Source organism: Diospyros lotus, chromosome 13 (genome assembly GCF_014633365.1).
Source record: "Diospyros lotus cultivar Yz01 chromosome 13, ASM1463336v1, whole genome shotgun sequence".
Classification (NCBI taxonomy): Eukaryota; Viridiplantae; Streptophyta; class Magnoliopsida; order Ericales; family Ebenaceae; genus Diospyros; species Diospyros lotus.
Window position 1 is genome coordinate 38414172 of NC_068350.1, and position 21092 is coordinate 38435263.

At 30.8% G+C, this 21092-nt stretch overlaps 1 protein-coding gene across 1 annotated transcript; it reads right to left on the reverse strand.

The window, feature by feature from the left end:
- Window positions 1-1743: 1743 nt before the first annotated feature.
- Window positions 1744-4565, reverse strand: LOC127788828 (transcription factor bHLH130-like). Its single transcript, XM_052317460.1, has 6 exons — window positions 3918-4565; window positions 3000-3334; window positions 2736-2909; window positions 2426-2491; window positions 2263-2331; window positions 1744-2142 (listed from the first exon to the last, which is right to left on the reverse strand). Exons 1-6 carry the CDS (start codon window positions 4243-4245, stop codon window positions 2068-2070), a joined length of 1047 nt encoding a protein of 348 aa, XP_052173420.1. The 5' UTR covers window positions 4246-4565; the 3' UTR covers window positions 1744-2067.
- Between the last annotated feature and the right edge of the window lie 16527 nt (window positions 4566-21092).

Here is a 21092-nt window from a genome sequence, read left to right on the forward strand (position 1 = left end):
TTAAAATTATAATATAAAAATTAACTTAAATTAAAATTATAATATAAAATATAATTAAATTGAAGTCCGCCCGCCAGCTGCTGGTCGGGCGGAGTTCAACATAGTTGAAGTTCGCCCGTTTAGTTCGGGCGGACTTTATCGATGATGAAGTTCGCCCAACTTTTATTTGGATACGTATTTTGAGGTGAAGATATTTTTATCTTTTAATGTCTTTAATCATCTTGTACGTCAACTAATTCGGGCAAAATAGTATTATTTTTTTCATATTTATGGTCCATTTTAGTACTTAAAAAGTACCATTCAACTTGCCTTGCGTTGCCGGCCGGCCTTTATTAACTTTTATTATTGTAATGAGAAAAAATATTATAAAATTTATTAACTTTAAAATGTATATATATTTTTAATAATATATTAACATTAAATATTTTATAATTCACTTAATAATCAAATTTATTGAATAAAATATCATTAAAAAAATATTTTCAAAATTTCAAAGAGAACGCGTTTTCTAATTTTCTGTTTTGAAAAATAGTTTTTCAAAATGACAATGAGAATGCGTTTTCAATTTTCTAAAAACAGACTACCAAAACAAAAAACTAAAAATAAATTCAAAACTCAAAACTGAAAATTGAAAAATAAAGAGAATTCACCCTAATCTTCTAGATTTTCCACTTTTTTATTTTTTATCTCAAAACACAAAATAATAATAATAATAATATTTTCATAACAAATAGATTTCTAAACGCTTTTTGCAATTTTGTTAATATTAGAATATTTTCATTTTGAACTAATTATTGGAGACTAATTTATTGATAAATTAAATTTATCAAAATTATAACAAAATGGGGTAAATTAAATTTACTTAAGGTTTGTCATTAATATTCACTTTCTATAAATTTACTACAACATTATGAAAACCTACTTGGATTATTATTTTTAATCAAATAAAAACTTGCCTAAGATCAAGATCTTTATAGAAGAAAATTGCACAAAAATGATCAGCACGCTTCTCAATAATAAATATTCGGCATCACAAATAACAAAAAGTGTTGATAAAATTGCAATTGCCACGAACAATAATTTGATCCATCATATCACTAGCTAGTTCGAGTAAGTTGAGTTTCTTGTATGGAAAAATGTAAATATTTTTGTAAAATAATTATTTAATGTAATTTCTTAAAAAAAAATCTTTCGATGCTTAAATTAGTAAGAAGAAATGAGAGGGTTTAGAGAATCAATTGTTCAAAGAGCAAAGAGTTTGAGAAAGAGAAGGAGAAAAAGTCACAAAATAAGATAATTCATGTGTTATTTTATTGGTCATAATGGTTCTTTTATATTTGTGCCATCGCTTGTCTTGTTTCTATGATTGCAATTGTGAAATCATATTTTCTCGAATTCCCTAAAAATTTGGTAGGAAACATGTAATATCTAAGATTTGTCCCTTGCTTGGTGTATCATGAATGTCTTTCTTGACATCATAGACATCTTATACTCATCGACTTTATAATAATAAACTTATCTTCGAGTGTGGTGGACCAAGGGGCCCACAATCATGCAACTGGCTTCATTGGTTGCCTCTATATAAAGCCTTTTAGGTCTACTTGCATAAATATTTGACATCATTAAGAATTCTTATTTTATTTATTTAATAATTATTTATTTATTTAATACAGAGATATATTTAATATATAGAAAGAGAGAGAGCTCTGAAGTCTTTCAGATAACTTTCTCTCAATTATTCATTCATCCATTTCATGATTCGCAAAGTATCTATCGATCTTCTTCTCACATAACTAAATCATTTTAATCGATATATTGACCAAAATAATATTTGTCTATGTATCATTGCAACACCATTCTGTACAGTTGTTTTGATCTATTTTTACCCCTTAACCATGCAAACCAAGCTTAATTTGTTAGCTTATTTGATCTATTTCTCTATAGCATATGTCTTCTACTTCACTCAAAACCCCATGTTCAACACAAGAAAGGAAGAAAGCAAAGAAGAGAAACAAAAAGCTTTGCTATTTCACTTCTGCAAATCCTGTAATCTCTACCAGAAGCCAATCATGCCGGCGGCAGATTTCGGAGTGGCTTCTGCATGCTTGAACACTTGCAGCTCGCGCGGTTTTCACTGAGCGCCTGGAAAAGACGAAGAAGGAAAGAAAGAAACAAAACAGTGAAGCGTAGATCGAATGAATGGCTCTAACCGCGATAGTATTTGGTTTTCTTCTTGAATTAGTTTGAGTGATCGATTGATACCTTGTACTGTTTTTGGAGGTCTTTTATGTACTCAACAGCCAAGTCCAGCATCTCTGCTGTGTTTGTTTGCTGCCAAAAGGGAAATTACAAAGCTCATGAGTCTCACAATTCACAACAAATGGCTGAAGGATGGAGGATGGCGTGTGTACTGCTGCAATCCTACCTTGTCCATGTTCGGGACGAGCTCCTGTAGTTTCCTCATTCTTTCACTGATTTTGGTTCTTCTAACCTGCAGAAGTACATGGTTTCTCTTCAAATTGCATGTCAAACACCGGTGTGATATAGACTTACAAAAGATAGAACCGATATCAAATGGCCTAATATATATCGAACAATCAATAATGTTCGCCTAGTTATGCTAGAACTAAACTTTCAAACATTTAGTATAGGCATAGAGATGAGATGGATTGTTTGAACAACTTAACCTCACAACAAGCAAAGTAGAAAAATAGTAGGATTTTGAAAATATATACCCTCTCTGCAATACTTCTTGGATGAGTGGCGCAGCCTCGCTTGGCTCGAACCTTACAAGGAACAGTATCTTGAAACTGCAGTAGTTTATCCACCGCGGCCATTTCAGCTGAGGTATTTGGTAAACTTAGGCGGTGTGACAAGATGTGCGTTCGATGATTTTCGAGCTCCCTGTTCTGATCACACACAACGAATGCGATTCAAATCCAATGAGTAACTAAACAAGGAGATTCATAGTCATATATCTGAGCTGCAAAAATTAGTACCTGTGTACCAGCAAATAGTTTCCCATTGATATCAATGTCCCTTTTCAGCATAGAGAAACTCTCTTGAAAATGTGAAGGCTCATTCCAGGAACCTAAGGCATACCCAGAGTAGAACTGAGGGTCCCTGCTACCATATCCAAGCTTAATGTCTTCCCGGCAGCTGCCATCGGCACTTTCAGGTTCAATTTCGGAGATCTGAGAGAACATTCCCAATGAAGGCGACACCCCAGTTGAGAAATTCATCAGACCCCTCAACCTGTTTAAAGACAGGCTTGTATCTCCATTACTACCACTGCCTGCTTTGTAGTTTCCAAAACCGCTTATAGTACCATAGCCTGCAAATTTTCCCGGAAAATGGATTCTTCCCGATCAGATGTGGGAAATTTTTGGCACAATTGTTACAGGGCATGAACTGTTCAAGTATTATAACAATTCAGAGCCACCCCTAAAGTACACATTTCCTTTTACTTTGTCCCAAAACATATAAAAAATCAATCCTAAGATCAACAACCTGGCATCTACGCAAACCATATGAAGAAATTTTCATTTCACCAGATTCCATAGAAATTTGACTATTTGTCAGTAGGGATAAAAGAAATAACAAGTGGGCAAAAGCACAAGCATCATGACATTGAAAATGGGCTTTTGAACTTCCATTAAAGTAATGCAAACCAACAAAAGTTCTTTATAATAGCAATATCCACTCCATTATTCAAACTGGGCAGAATCAAACCATAGAATAGCAGCCAAGCACTGGAACTTCAAATTCTAAAAACTAAGTTAAAAACACTAAAAAATCCAACCTCGGGGCCTCTATGGCCATCAGGTTCAAACCTCTCTAGAAGCGAATCCACAAATAGATTACCAGTACGGATTGTTAAAAAATAAATACTAAAGAAGAGGGAACTTGAACATTACCATTCTGAGCAGGGAGATGAGAGAAGAGGCCAGGGGGAGAGCTACTTTGGCGCATGAGACTGGAAGAAACAGCCGAACCAGTGACCCTGAACGAGCCACCGGAATCCATGGCGGCCAATTGAGTGGCTGAGCTCTGCCGCGGATACTGCGGCGGCAGCTGCAGCTGAGAATTCAAAGAGTTGAACCCGTTTGCCAGAGGCTTGCTCTCCTCAAAATCCTCCTCGAAAAGGCTCTGAGAAGCCAAGCGGCTCGGGACAGAGCGAAATCTCAGCAACCCAGAACTGGAATTGGGCTCCTCTTCTTGATGTTGGTTCATCTCTGGATTCATAAACAGTTCTGTGCTCCTTCCAATATGGAATTGGACTTGCAAAATATAGCAGTCGGGTCGGAAGCTAATGCCCGGGAATCACCATACATTCCCCAACCTTTTTTCCCGAGAAAATTCTACAGTCTTTTTCCGGGAATACTGCTTGATTTCTAAGCAGTTGGAGGCGAAATCTTGAAGGTGAAGCCACCCCAAGTGTGTAATCTTCGAAACCCAGGTCTGAGAAAGAAAGAAAAATTACAAATTTCAAGCTCTGGCTTGCATCTGATAAACCATGCGCAGCTGCCCGACAGAGAAAATGGAGGGGTTGGCCCGTAAATAAGTGGGAGTTTAGGGGCAAATATGGCAAGAGAAACTGGAGGCGGTGCCACCTCATCAGACACAGAAATATATATATAAAGAGAGAGAGAGAGATGTGCTCAGAAGTGAAAGGGAAGTTGATGATACCCATCAATTGCTTTGGACTTTGGAGAGAGATAGCGGCGGCGGCGGCGGTGGCGGCTTGTGGCGGGCTTTGGTGGTGGAGATGGCCGCGAATGGGACACATATAGTGAAATAAACAAAGTGGATAATACTGAGTCCTTTTCGCAATTTTTGGGATTTCCAAAATAAATTAAGCTAAATACTTATTGCAATAATAATTATAATAATTAGCGGTGTTTATAAATCTTATTTTTCAATATTAATTATTTTTCATAAGTGGTCTCAAAACTCCAATTTCTCAAAAATGTCACACAAACAAAATATAAATATGATAATTTCACGTCAAATTTTTTATAAATGATAAATATGATTAATAAAAATTTTAATTTTAATTGATCTCGAAATATCAGAGATATCTATAATGAACCCTCACGTTACTCTATAAATAAATAAATTTTTATTAAAAAAATATATCTCTACTAATTTCAATATTACATTTAAGATTTTAAAAAATTCAAATATTTGACTTAAATAACAAAAGGTCACTTAAAAATTATCTTGCACCTTTTAATTTTTTTATAAATTTTAAATAATTTAAAAATGAATTTTTTAATAAAAAATATTATTATAATAGAACGTTACTTTCAGATGACTAAATTGCAAGTGCCCATATTGGATATTATAATAGAACTTAGTTTGACTTAGTTATATAATTTTATTTTTAAATTTATATTTTTTATGATCTTGCTTCCAATATCCGACATTAAAGCTGAAACCGAGTCGGGTTATTTGCAACCCAAACCCGAACAACAATGAACGAGTCATCCGTACCAACCACGAGTGCCATTTCAGGTAAGAAAGCGAATCTTATGAATCAAAATCGATCGAAACCGGAGCGGGTTCGGATGCATGGCATGTGTGGTTGAATTGTAATATGGATTCCAAATTCTAATACATAATTTAGCAAATCGAATCTACCCGACCGAGTAAACCCCGAATGCCCGACACCTATCAAATCCCATCTTTCCCTTCTGTTTCTTTGTCCATCCATAATTACCCTTGTGGGTGCCTCAAATTAGAGGGAAATGCCATTTTTGGGCAAAAGGGGATAGAAAATGAAATTTTGCTAAAATGAATGGAATTTACATAAAAAAGAAAATAAAATATTTTACAAGATACTTCTAAAGTTTAATATAATTATAAAAAGTGTATCTTAATATTTAAGAAAATACAATGAATACTCTTAAAATGAGTAATATTAAAAATCATGACTGATAATGGTATGTCGCATCTTCATTGCAAAAAGTATTAGGTAGAGAAGACAATGATACATAATTTTTTTAGCCTTCTCTAATTATGAGACGTCACATAATTGATGGCACTGTCATCAGTCATACCACTCATAACATTATTCAAAGTTTAATGTTATGTTATAATTTTTTCTTATCATTAATTGACTATTAAACATTAAAAATGATCAAAATATTCTTATATTTTGTTACCCCCATTATTTAAAGATTGTTGAGTTCATCTACAGTATACCTAGATGATCTAAATTCATTTTTTTTTTTTCTTTCTTTCTCTCTCTCCATCTCTTTTTCTTCTAAAGACTTTCTGTGGCCGACAACATTCGATTACTTGTTATTTTTATAAATCAAATGAGAGATAATTAATGATTCTACACGACAAGATTGGCATTTTACATATTAATATTTGAGATATTATAAAAAAAAATCCTTGACTATACAATTATAATTATATTTTCTCCTATCATTATTTTACATATATTAACAAAAACACCTCATACTTTCTCGATTCTCCTCATATAATGAATTAGTAAAAATCTAGTTGCCTATCAATTTCTTTCTTTCACCATTCGATTCGACAGTGGTTTAATTATTACTAAATCAAAGAGAAAAAGAAATCAACACATTAGTGTATGTTGGTTAGTTTGTCAAGCAAAAGGGTAGATAAAAGGATGTAGAGATAATATAATGGCAATTTCGTTATTGTTGTCGTTCAAACACAACAATGACTTTATTAAAAGGAAATGTTGTGATCAAACTACTCGAGTCTGTAAGAAAAATAACTGTCATGAGATGCAAGAAAGTTCTCGTACAACCACTCAAATATTTAACTCAGACATTGAATGCGATAAAGATTTGAATGCCGTATTAACACTAAAAGCAGAGGTACATTATTTTTTTAAAATGAATGTCTATTTATTTATAAAGGATCATGAAATTTTGCTAAATCCCTTAGAATTAGAATTTTTACGGATAACATCTACTTTGACATTCTAAAATTCGTTGGAATTAACATTTTTATGAATAATATTTATCTTAATATTTTAATTCTTTAATAGAATTAAAATTCTTTATGAATAATTTATATCATTTTTGCCCGACTCTCTCAAGAATTTCAAATGTCAAAACTATCCAATTTGCATGTTGTGTAGAACTCTTCGATTAGAAAAAAATTATTCCCTTTTAACCTAAAAAATTATTTTAAATTTTTAAGTTTTTTTTAGTCTCTTAATTACTTTTTATCTGTAACACAACAGTTATATTAATAATTTTAATAACAAGAATAATAAAAATATAAATAAAGTTATAAAATAAAAAATCACTATTTTTTTTCAAAAATATTAAATATAATTTAATTTTTTATTTATAAACATAATAGATGAAAGACCAAAAAAAATAATAATAATAATTTCTCCATTCACGAGAGAGTATAAGTTGAAACCTGAGAATGGATGGGATGATTCGCTTGGGGGGATCGGATCGGATGCTTCGGATAAGGCGCGGGAGGGGGGAGGTGGGTCGGCCCGTGGACAGACGGACTGCTACGTCATCGTTTCAATCATGCCTTGATGATGGTAGGGCGCATCAGATTCGCGAAGCATCTAATCTTTTCTCCGTTAATGAAAGGTCCCCTTCCCCCCCCCCGCCCCCTCTCTCTCTCTCTCCACTCCTCGCCTCATCATATCACATGACCGCCGTTTTCTTTACCTGCCAATTTTCCGATTTCCCATCCTTACCCCTTCTTTGTCCTCTTATCCACAACTTTGCCACCCAAAAGCCTGAAACATAAAACATAATTTGAACATCATTATTTAAAAATTTATTTTAATTAAAATACTATTAAAAAAAATCATCATCGTCAATATAATAACCAAACACTATATTCTCGTATTATAAAAGCCTATCGATAAATTAATTTCCTAAAATACCCTTTATCTATTTTATTTTAAAAAACTAAAAATATAAGTTATACTGAATTATCCAAAAAAATTGAAATTATAATCTACAAAATTACAATAAATTTAAAAATATATTTATCGACGAAAATATTTCATATTTAAATATAGTACGAATCATTTCTCTAATTTAAATAATTATAACTCGTTATTATGAATTTACTTTTTTGGAATGATGCGATAAAAGGTTAATAGACCATTTTAATAATATTTTTAAGTTGTTTTTTTATTTAATATATTCTTTATATATATATATGTATGTATGTATGTATGTATGTATGTAGGTATTTGATTACAGGATGAGATGAGGATAGAATATAGGAGAATAAGGGAAGCATATGATAAATGGTGGAATATAGTTCTAGGGGTGTAAAAATCTATTAACTGATTAAACAGGTAAAATTGAATTGAATTGAATTAATTGATTAATTTAAAAAATTAAACTAATTGATAATTAAAAAAATCAAATTCAAATCGTATAAACTGAATTGAATTAATTAAACTAAAGAAACATAAAAAAATCAAAATAATTGATAGAAAACATACAAAATCGAAGAAAATGATGTCATTTTATAAATATCAAAACAATATCGTTTTAAAATTTAATCAGTTCGATTAGTCTGGTTCTTCCAACTAAAAAATCGGATCGAAAACAAAATTTTTGAGAAAAATTAATCGAATCAAACTAAATCGATGCAAGAAAAAAATCAAATTGAATCGACAAGTTTGATTGATTCGATTCGATTAGTTCAAGTAAACTGAACTTTTACTCTTTCCTAATTCCATATATTTGTTATGTGTTCTCTATATGAACGTTTGTTCTATGTCTATGGGGCAAAGAGTTGCTCGTAAATGGTTCGAAGTTTAGCTTGTTAAGGTTTGTTTACATTTGTTTGTTTTGTTAATTAAATAAGTAAGCTCGAGCCTTATTTTTAAGTCCAATTAGAAAATTCATTTGTCTAAAGTTTTAACTAGTTTAAATTAAAATATATGGTCATTGGTAGCTTAAATCATACCTTGAGCGTGTTTTAAAATAATGAGTTTTTAATCATTAATAAATATTTTATAATATTAAATTATTCAAAATTTAAGTATATATTAAAATACACTAATTTTATATATTCTACAAAAGCAAGCCTTAAATCAAGCATTTAAAAACCTCTAAATTTAAATTCAAAACATGTTAAAAAACTCGGGCTTGAATTAATTTCTTATTAAATAAACTTGAGATTTTATAGGCTCGGTCCATTTACAACACTATATGCACAGAGTGTTACTAATACGACTACACTAATATGTTTTTGAATAAATAGTAACCTTAAGTTTTTGTAATCTAAGTTTTTATTTTGATGAGTAACTTAGGGTTGACATTATAAATGCTAATACTAGAGTCCAAAACCAAAGTAATACTTAAAGACTTGAGTGATTTGTTGGCATTAGCAACATAAACTCCTCGAATATTTCCTCTCATTTGTACATATGCTCTCTCTATGTTAGGAAGAATATAAATATACATCGGTAATTTAGATCTATTTTTTTCATAATTTTCAAATTATAGTTGCGATGCCCGAAATATGCCCTAGAATAATACTATAGACGTTTTGTGGTTTTTCAACACCAATCTTACAAATGGTTGTGATTGTGAATTCATCAAATCAATTAAAGGGAATTGTGAGCTATAACTTCTTGTTGAAGTGTGATAGTACTTGTTTGTTTCATAGTTTTCTAGGAATAAGATTCACTAGTGGATTGCAACCTTGGACACCATAGATCATGACGGCACAAGGTATCTAAAGATAAGAATAAAAGGGCAATCTTATGGTTCTCTAATGATTTTGGTGCCCCTTATTTATAAATTGTATTTTTTTTTGTTATATCGTTTATTATTATTATTATTATTATTATTATTATTATTATTATTATTATTATATTAATTTTTATTATTATATCACACCTTCAAATACTAATATAAAAGCAAAAATATTATTCGGGCACTTAGTTTTGACTTTTTTGTGACGTTCATGTATTGATATAACATAAAGTGATGATAATGTTGAGGACTGATCACTATTTTGCTTCGATGTGAGCACCTATAAGAAATGGTGGGGCTGGTTCTTTCAATATTGAAATAGCCTCTGATACTCAAGTTCGTATAATAAATGAGTAATAAATAATTATAAATACTGTAAGTCTCTTAGTTTATCTAAGTATGTCGGAGTATTCATATTTATCTTTGAGATACTCAAATTTGATTACCTTGAGCTTGAGGTGAACCTATTGAATTGAATTGAGATAATACCTAATTTGAATTTTTCGGAGATAAAGTGAGACAAAATATTCAGAGTTATCTATAATACCACTGTACTAGATTATCTTGAGTTGCAAGAGAATTCATCGTACCAAATGGACTTACAGTTGGTGGAGAATTCATCAAACGGGATAGATTTGACAAACTTATCGGACTAGATAACAATAGTCATCTTTGAGATTTTTAAACTTAGATATCTTGGGCCATGACAATAAGAATTGGGTTCTTCGAGATTAAAATTCATAAGTTAAATTTTGTAAAATTATCTTTTAAAATTAGTTTGGATAAGAGGACATGTGTCATCTAGATAGAATGACACGTGTTAGGATAAAAATGGTTGATCTTCATGGATACCTTAGTAATTTCATTTATTTGAGTATCCCACCTTTCTTAGAGAAGAATATATCAATGTATGAATATTATTAAAAATATCATTCTTGAGTTTCTAAATAATATTTTCGTTCATTCAATTATATAAGATGATATAAGTTGTGTATCAATGTATGAAGATAAATAGACTCTTCATATTTTAGGAATTATAATAAAAATTTTATTATCTAAAAGTTGTAAGGTACCAATTGCGAATAATTTATAAAGGGTCTTCGTGTAAATAATTTTAAATTAAGATGTGAGTATTTTTAATAAATATTTAATTTTTTTTGTAAAAAACTATATTTGCAAGATTGATAAAGTCCCTTTTACAAGTATATTCTATGTATATTGGTTTAGTTATTTGGATAATAATTTGAAATTTTAATCTTTAATAAAAAAATTAATAGAAAAATCATTTTAAGTTTATCTTAACTTATATATATTTTTTAGTTAGTGTTAAAAGACAAGTTCACATAATCTAACTCTTTGACTCCAATCCCAAAAAACTCAACTCATATTGGTATAATTTGTAATACCTCATGTTCGTATAAGATTGTCACGTAATTTCGATAAGTTTAAGAATACTGAAGAATTGACTTAATAACAGTTATAAGTACCGAATCGACTGCAGGGAATATCTTAGAGTGAAATTGTCTAAAGAAAATTATATGGTCTCAACGAGCATTTCGAGATAGGATTTATGGTATTGAAAGAAATTGAATCGGGAACAGTTTTCGGTACAACTAAAATACAGCTGTTAATTAGGCTATAAAACTAAATTGTCGTAGGGGACTCCCGAAAAATCAACGGAACCCTAGGGGGGTTCCGATTTTGCTTAATGAGCAACCCTTCATTGATTTCAGGATGAAACGTCAGCTTGGTGAGGACACTAGGGTGAAATCGTCATTATCGAGTAATTTTAAAGTTATTAATTTTGCGTTTTCGGTATTATAATGCAATTTAATTCAGTGTTTGAGGATATTATTGCAACTAGGGAATTATTCCAATAAATTTAGGATTAAAAATGGAATTTGAAAATATAATTTTTATAATATAATATATATAATTATATATATAGTGTATTTATGTGAGCGTCTGTGGAGTCCATGCCCTGCACATCGTCTCTGCAATCTCAGCTTTGCAAAATTGAGATTTGCACGTAATGAGGGAAATTGAAATTTGCACGTAATGAGGGATGGCTCGAGGAGTGGCCAGGCAGTCAGGGGAGGCCGAGCATTTCCTATACATAGGGGATCATTTGAAGAACAAATGCAAGAAAGAAATGGAAAAGAAGAAGGCAGCCACGAATGGAAGCCCATTGCCGAGAGTTGCAGCAAGATGGAAGGCGAAGGCAGTGACCAAGTGGCTAGATGATCGAGGGAGAAGCATGGAGGTGATGCTAGAGGCCCAAGGCAGCTGTAACGATAGTCGAAAGCAACCGAGGTGGGCTGCAATAGCTTGCGGTAGCCATGGCCGCAAGCTCCCAGCAAAATCGAACGGGGTAGCGGCGACCACCAAGCGAAGCAGTGACGTCCAGCAAGGTGAGGCACCTCGGGAGGCTCGTTGGAGGCTGGAGCGTCGGCCGGAGTGACCAAAAGACGGCCAAAGCCGGCTGCACAGCAGCGACGGCCGTGGCCGCAAGCTGCAGCAACAAGGCAGCAGCAACCGCGGCTAACGGCAGCTTCGTGCGACTGCCAACAGTGGCGCGGTGGGACCGGCGATGGCGAGGTTGGCCGAGGCAGTAGCTCGCGGTGGCAAGGCCAGCTGGCTCATGGGCGGTGGCAGTTGGTACACGCATGGCTGGGGCTGTTCGTGCAGGAGGGAGAGAAGAGAAGGAAGAAGAAGAAGAATGAGAAAAAAGAAAAGAAAAAGAAGAAAGAAAGAAAAGAAGGAAAGAAGGAAGAATGACATGGCTGGTTCGTAGATGAAGAAGCAGGGAAGAAGAAGGTGAACAGGGAAGGTGGGGGAAAAAGAAACGAGAAAAGGGAAAAAATAGAGAAAAAATGTCGAAAAATCCTAGAAAATTCCCAAAAAATTGGATTTGGATATTTATTATTATTTCAGATATTTTAGCAAGGAAAATGACTCAGGCATGCATTTTGAGGAGATGACACGCATACTGAGGAAGTCAGATATGCTAAGTTAAGGTAAGTAAAATTTCTCATAAAATTTCAAAAATTCAAGAATATTATTTTATGAATTTTCGTAATGAAATATTTGAGAAAAAATATTTTAGAAATATTTAGTATGGATTTATTGAGGAAAAATAGAAAGAAAATTAAAGAAAATGCCAAAAATTATGGAAAAATAGGTTTTAATACTTATTTAAATAAATATGGTGATTAAGATGCTTTGAGGCTTAAGTTGAAAAGACTCGTGCAAATTTTGAGGTTGATACGCAAATCAAGATAAGGCACGGATATCGAGGTAGCTCAATAAGCTTGAGAATATAAGTGGTACTCCCCAATTAAAATTAGTTTTATGGAAAATGATTGGTTTGCAAGTGGTTTATGTTTCATGTTTTCATCATATTGACATACTTTGATATGTATCCATCACATAGACTGCATACATAACATGACTATGAAATGCATAAATACACGTTGATATTATTGATCACTCGCATTGAGGCCGTAGGGAGTACGAACTGGCACCGCTACTTTACCAAGGGTGCACCCATACACCCCGCCTTCGAAAGAGATGGCCGCAAAAATGGTAGGTAGCATGAGGGGTGCAGTTGACACCTACGATAAAAGATATTACATACACACATGATATAATATTATGTACCCTTACTTAGATAGTTCATCATCTAATTTGGGTTTTGCCCCTGGAATATTCAAACGTTCTAGGTGAAGATTGTAACAGATTTGAGGATAAATGAGGCACGAAATGGCACTTAGCATGGTGCACGAAGAATGAAATGTATGTTATGTAGCCCCTATAATTAAGTTTTGCTACTTTATATTCTTAACGTTTTGAGGAATGTTGAAGATGTAAGAATTTATTATTAATGTTAAGATATCAGGTTTCAATCTTTGCTTCTGCATTTGATGTGTATAGTGCTTCTCTTTCAAGAAAAAATGATTGGAAGTTCTGAGACCGATTCGAGGTATGATGTGGTTTAGCTTTAGTGTTTAAAAGAAAAAATTTATTGTCCCAGAATTGTCCCAAATTATAACGCGCCCGAAAGAGCGGGGCGTTACATAATTGGTAATATTCAAGCCCGAAAATGTTGGAGATAACTCCGAGTATCTCAGCTCATTTCATTTTTAGATAATTTGATCCATCTCTATTCAGCTTGACAAATTCACCTCTAATTTAAGATATTTGAACGTTGAAACCTTAGAGATAAGTTTAAGTATCCCAACTCACTCTTCCTCATGATAATTAGAACCTATCTCCATCTATATCCGATCTAACATATTCGTCTCTAACTCAAGGTAATTGAGCTCATGAGTCTCAAAGATAACTCTAAGTATCTTAGCTTGCTTTGTCTATGTGAATGGTAGAGAACTCTTGCAAATAAATCAACAGACTCACAATTTTATTTACACATTTATTGCTTATTTATTATACTAACTTAAGCATTGATAGGTATATCGGGAAAACCAACCCCGCGTACATATGCTCGCATCAAGTCGATTGATCCTAAATACAATCATCAATAATAACTTATTAAAATATTTTTTAAAAAAGAAAATTACAACATTTTTTAGAGACAAAAATAAAAAGTAAGATTTCGTACAAACAATCCAAAACCAAAGAGGGGTTTCCAGATATCTTACCTTTTTTTAATAAAATTTTTAAGTTTATCTCTATTCCTCTAGGGTTTAAAAATTAATTCATTAATGTTTGAGTTTAATAGACTAATTATTCTTCTAATCGAGTAACCAAATATTTTAGTTGAGTAATAAGTGTTATACTAGACTAACTTATCATCTTAATTGAGTAAGAGTTGAAAACTCGAAGGATTAATCGATTATGCACTTATACTACTCGAGTATGTAATGGAATAACAATAATTGAAGAATCAAATAATTAATCAACTAAATAATACGAATAATTAAACCTTTAGTCAAGTAATAATTTATGAGTAAAATATTTTTGTGTTTGAACATTTAGTCGACTAAAGAGGTATTATTAATCCATCAACCTCTCAAATTAAATTCAACAATCCCAATATGAGAAAATATTCCAAACACTTAAAAATAATTTGTAAAAAAAAGAATGATGGAATCAATAAGATCAAGGAAAGATTTTATAAATAACTTAAGAATGCTCTAAGATGGTCGATGCATCATTTTATGGCTCATACATAGTAGTAAATTCTAAAATTCACAAACTATTAATATCAATATAATTAGAATTAATATTAATTTTAGGTTAGTTATAATTATTATGTTTTCTATTTGAAAAAATTGGAAAACTCTCTTTATTTTAGTGAAGAAAAGAGTGAGAAATATTGTTACGATGTTTTGAAGTGTTTGTTTTTCAATTGATTTTTTTTTTTATTTGAGGAGATTTTCTATTTTATGTAAAAGAAGTTTAAAAAATGAACGAGATACATAAATTGCACGTATGAGAGGTACGATACCATTCAATCAAAGATGATACCCTTCTTGATTAGTAAGGTGTTGAGCATTTAAGTATTAAGTAGGTTGTACAAAAATAAAAACAAAAAACAAATACGATACGAAATAGAAACAAAGAAATGATATTTTTCAAAAAAATAGAAATAGAAATGAAAAAATGAGTAAATAAAAAATGTGACTCTTTTTGTAAATATATTTTTTAATAAAAAATTATAAAAATAGTTATTCAATTTAAAAATAAACCTGATTGGAGAAGAGATTTTTTATTTCTCTAATCTCTTACGGATGAAACAACATTTTCAAATCATAAATGAAATTATGATACTTTTTTAATATTACGAAATAATCTTGAAACGTTTTCAAAGTTGCAAAAATGGCCCAAAAATTTCTTCTTCTTTTTTGTGTGTGTGTGTTTTTCCATGTTTTAATATATGAAGTGTTTCAAAAACACCAAAACAGTACCCTGAGACATTTTCGTGTCTCATAAGGTATTAAAAATATGAATGAGGAGAAAATGAGGAAGGTATTTAAAACGTTAGTCGAGCACAAATGTGTGAGGAATAGAGTTTCACACCCTAAAATATGTATATATATATTATGTTATTTAATTATATATTATAATTTTAAATTAAAAAAAAACAAATAAGATATATTTTCGAAAACTTGCAACTTAACTTAGTTTTGACTATCTTGTCTTTTGTCTATCTACCAAATTATTATAAAGTTATTTAAATTATAAAGGTAAATGGATTTTGTTTTCAAACAACTTTTATTTTTAATTCTAAAATATTGCTATTATTAATAAAATATTTAAAATATGATATATTTATGATATAATTGTCTAGCAATGGCACCACACACTTAATTGGGTGAATTGGGAGATTAAAAAAATGGTTTAACTTAAAACTTTTTGCCTAAAGAGGATTTAGTGCAAAAAATGGTGATTGAATGCTCGACAAAATAAATATAATAAAAATAAATGTAAATGAGACAATTAATTTTTGATTGGTTCAACCAAATGGTCTAATCTACTATCTTAACTCCTCGTTAAATATTTTAAAATTTTCATTAAATTCTCATACTTGATCACAAATAGGCCCTTTAGTTCTCAATACTTGAAATTACAACCTTCTACTATCAAAGTAAGCCCCCTAGCACTCTTGTTAGGAAAATACAAAAAAATTACAATAAGAGAATATGAGAGAGATAATCTCTTACAAGATCTCTACAAAATTAATACAAACCTTGAAGCAATAAATACAATTGAAGAACAAAACCTTAAGAGAGAAAAATTTAGAACAATTGAGCACTTGTGAGTAGTTGTAACACTTAGGGTGTGTTTGATTGTAAATTCTAGGTAATATTTGCCTAGAAAACAAAAACCACCATACCCCCTTGAAAAATGAATTTTATGAAAATAACCTTTAAATGTTTGTACCATACACATTTTTTTATAGAAAAGTTAAGAGTGTTTGATTGCTTCCATATAAAATATTATAATAATTACACATTTTCTATGATAAATGTGTGCAATCAAACACACTTTTAAAGTTTGCAATCAATTCTCTATCCTTTTTAAATGCTCCACCAAGTTTGAATCTATAGAGCTTGATGGGCCATTTGAAAAATATGGTCGTTGGTGTGTAGTTGGAAACATTAATTAAACTACGAAATTAGCCGTTGGAAAAGTTTACGAGAAAAATGATTCACAGGTTAGTGTATAAATTTGAAAAACGATCGACATAAGGAGCAAAAATGGTTGACATGTTGAAAAAAGGTCGACCAATTTTTATGTAGTAGTTGTCAGCCGCACTTGGCCGAAAACTATCATTTGACCGATCAACAAGTTATGAGGTCCAATCGACAACAATGACTAAAACAATTAATAGTTCCTGAATCGGTCGATAGTTTATCCTTTACTTTTAAAAGTTTTGCTTCATTTCTCTAACATTTTAAAACCCATTTTGATAAAACAAATTTAATTGAATCCTATGATATAAATACTTAATTTTTCAAGTGTCATCAAAATATATTTGACATTGGATTAAGGACGTTTGAAATTGATTTTTATTTTTGCCCTTAAACAGCTTAATTATAAAATGATCGAGGACATAAAGATAAACAAAACAAAATATTTTTCTCATTATACGAGAATATTGTTTTTCATCATCAAAAGCCAAAACTAAGAGAAAAATAAAAATTTATTATCAATTAAAGGAGTATTTTTAATTAAAAATAAAATATAATAAATGCATTTTACCTAAAAATAATATGCATTTTATCCACCATAACCATTGTCTTCAGATCAATATATATTGAATATAGGGTAAATTGCACAAACTACTCTTGAGGTTGGACAATAATTGGAAGAATCACTCATTTGTGTTTCATAAATAGCAATATCACCCCTATTATTAAATAAATATGTAAAATAACCAATATACCATACATTCTCTCATTCCTCCTCTTATTAAAAAAATAAGACTGCATTTTCTTTATTATTTTCAGGTTATTTTTAATTTTTAATTTTTTAAATAATAAAAATATGTTTACTTTGTCATTTTCAAAAATAAATTTTTAAAAACAAGATTTTTTTTTAAAGGAAACCCAAAACAACAAAATATTATTTTGGTTGTTTTTAGGCAAAACAATTTATAAGTGCAAAATATGAAAAACACAATCTATTTTTCATGTTTTCGCTCTAAAAAAAAGGGAGGGGAAAAAAGAAAAGAAGGAAAAAAAGAAAAAAAAATTCTTAAATTTTAAAAATAAAATTATATATTTTTTTAAAATTTAAAAAATATAGTATATCTATATTATAATTAAAAATATAAGATAATATATAGTATATTATTAAGTATATTACACATATTATGTATAACAATATTTAATATAAATTATCACTTAGATACCAGTAATTTATTAATTAAATTTATTATTTTATTTTAATAGTAAACTTTTATTAAAAAGAGTTAATTTTATTATTTAATAATCAAATTCATTGAATAAAATATCATAAAATAATTATTCTTAAAATTTTAAACTAAACGTGTTTTCTAATTTTTTATTTTAAGAAACAATTTTTTAAAATAAGAAAAAGAATAAGTTTTCAATTTTCTAAAAACAGATTATCAAAGTAGAAAATTAAAAATGAATTTAAAACACAAAATTAAAAATTAAAAACTAAAAACGTAAAGAGAACAGCCCCTAAATTTTTGAACACCATAAACATAAACATCAATATGGGTTCTAGATGAACAATGAATAAAAAATTTGGGGCCAAAAAAGAAAGCAAAATATATGCCATTATGGGCCTGTTTGTTGCAGTTTAAAAGTTACAACTTTTAGCTTCTAATTTCAAAAAAGTTGAGATGTAGTGTTTGTTTCAATTTATGAAATTCTAACTTATAGCTTCTACTAGTTTTTAGAAGGGGTAGAAGCTGGCTTTTTCAAAGCTGGGATACCCTAACTTTTACAACTTCTGCTTAAATAATTACATCTTTGTGACAATTTTGCCCTTATTTTTAACAAAAAATTACCCTCTTGTCTACGCAATCATGGATTTTTCTTCTCCATCGCCATCTCCATTTTCAGATCTCTTCCTCTCTCTCACCATCTTCCTCTCTCTCTATACTCTAATTAATTTTTTTATAATACTTAAAACTTATATATATACACTAATTAATTTTTAAATTATCATTCTTTAACTACTAAGGGTATTATGGACAATTATACAAAAATAAGTTATTTTACATCTTATGATATCAAACACTACAACTATTTAACTACAACTTCTAAGAAGCTGCAACAAACAAGTCCACAAGTTATTTTAAGTTTTAGAAGTTATAATATAAAAAGTTAGAAGTTATAATTTCTTTAATTAAGCTGCAACAAACAAGGCCCATGTCATATCATTGACAATTGAAAGAGCCCAGATCTAAGTTTTCCAGTGGGTAGGAAAGGAGAGTTTCAGTAAAATCCCATTAAAAACCAAATCAGACTTAGATCGACCCTCAATTTGGGCTCATTAAACTTAGATTACACATATGCACGAGTGCACAGTCACATGCATAGAGGATAGAGGAGAGATGGGGTGTGGAGAAACTTATCAGCGGGTGACAATGAAAGGATATCAACTATAAAAAAAGAGGGACGAAAAAGTATTCATGAAAGTGAGATGAAAGAGAAAAGAATTTTATATATAAGTGTATTTTGGTTGTTTTTTAATATTTAACTTAAGTTAGTTAGTGATAAATCACTATACAAAAATAATAGTTTAGAGACGAATTTTTTCGTTTCAAATTAGAGACGGATTTAGAGACGAAAAATAACTTCTCTCTAATTTGAGATGGATTTAGACACGGAAACTAATCTGTTTTAATTTGAGTCGGAAAAAAATTCGTCTCTATTTTAAGACAAAAAAATTCTTGTCTCTAAAATTCGTCTCAAATTAGAGATGAATTTTTTTCTATCTTTAAATCTGTATCAATTTAAGAGAGATTTTGAAATTTTTTTTTTGTCTCAATTTGAAAGTACTCATCACATTTTATTCTCAAACATTGGATGTAATTTTTACAATTATGCTACACTTACAAAATAACACATGTAATTTTTTCATTATATTAAATAAGAATGAAGATCCAATAAAAAAACTCTACAAATACAAAGACAAGAGTAAGAATGTGAGTTATGAGTGAGCATTTGGTCCGAATAGACTAAACATTTTCCAAACGTTAAATCGGATCGACTAAATAGTTGTTCAAATCGAAAAAATTAAAAATAATAAAGTACAAATAGATAGAAGTAATTGAGAATGAGCAAAATTTCGATTAAACTAAAATAAGTATATCGAACTGGTCAATTTGTGTAACATCCCGCATCGAGCGATAGGAAGGATCGAAATAACTTACCTATGGTCTACCCGAACTTCTCAAAGGTTACTCATTCTTAAGCTTTCCCAACTCAAGCGCGCTTAATTCGGGAGTTCTTAGCTATATTCAGCTCATAAAGTATTCAACTGATGTTGTTTCATTCTTTACTTATCCTTGATATATACTACATTTCTATAAGCTCTTGGGATATTACATTTTCCCCCATTTGAGCATGTGACGTCATCGTCATGCGATCTTACAACTGGTCTCATCTCTCCCTCGTCCAGTGTCCCTGGTCCAGTACTCCCAACCTTGGGCTAGTGCACAGTTCCTAGTCCAGTATCTCCAGCCTTGGACTAATACATGGTCTCCAGTCTAGTACCCTTAGCCCTTGACTAGTACACAATCCTAACATACAACCTGGGTCGGCTCTGATACTACCTATAATATCCCGCATCGAGTAATAGAAAAGATCAGAATAATTTACCCTAATGGCCTACGCAAACTTCCCAGGAGTTACCCATTCTTAAACTTCCCCATCTCAAACACGTTTAACCCAGGAGTTCTTTGCCTATATTCAGCCAAAAAAGCATCCAACTGGTATTATTTCCTTTTTTACTTATTCTCGATATATACTATCCTTCTCTAGTCTCTTGAGGTATTACAATTTGAGCCAAAAATTACATTATTTTTTATATTTCGATCGATTAAGTTATTTTAATTTTTTTAATAAGGAGATCAAATTAAAATCATTAAAAACTTAAATTTGAAAATTAAACTAAACTAATTTACAAATTAAATCAAACTGAATAATCAATTTAGGTCGAACATTTTAATTTACCTAAAATTTTGCTCATGGTAGTACAAAAATATTGTTAACAAAAATAAAAATATACAAATGCATGGACCACGCATCCTCCCCTGCCCCTGGGCTAAGCAAACTGTGGCACCCCCACGCCGAGTGTCGGGAAGGGAGAGAGTGAACGGTGCCAAAGAGAGAAAGCAGCTGTACGTTGTAT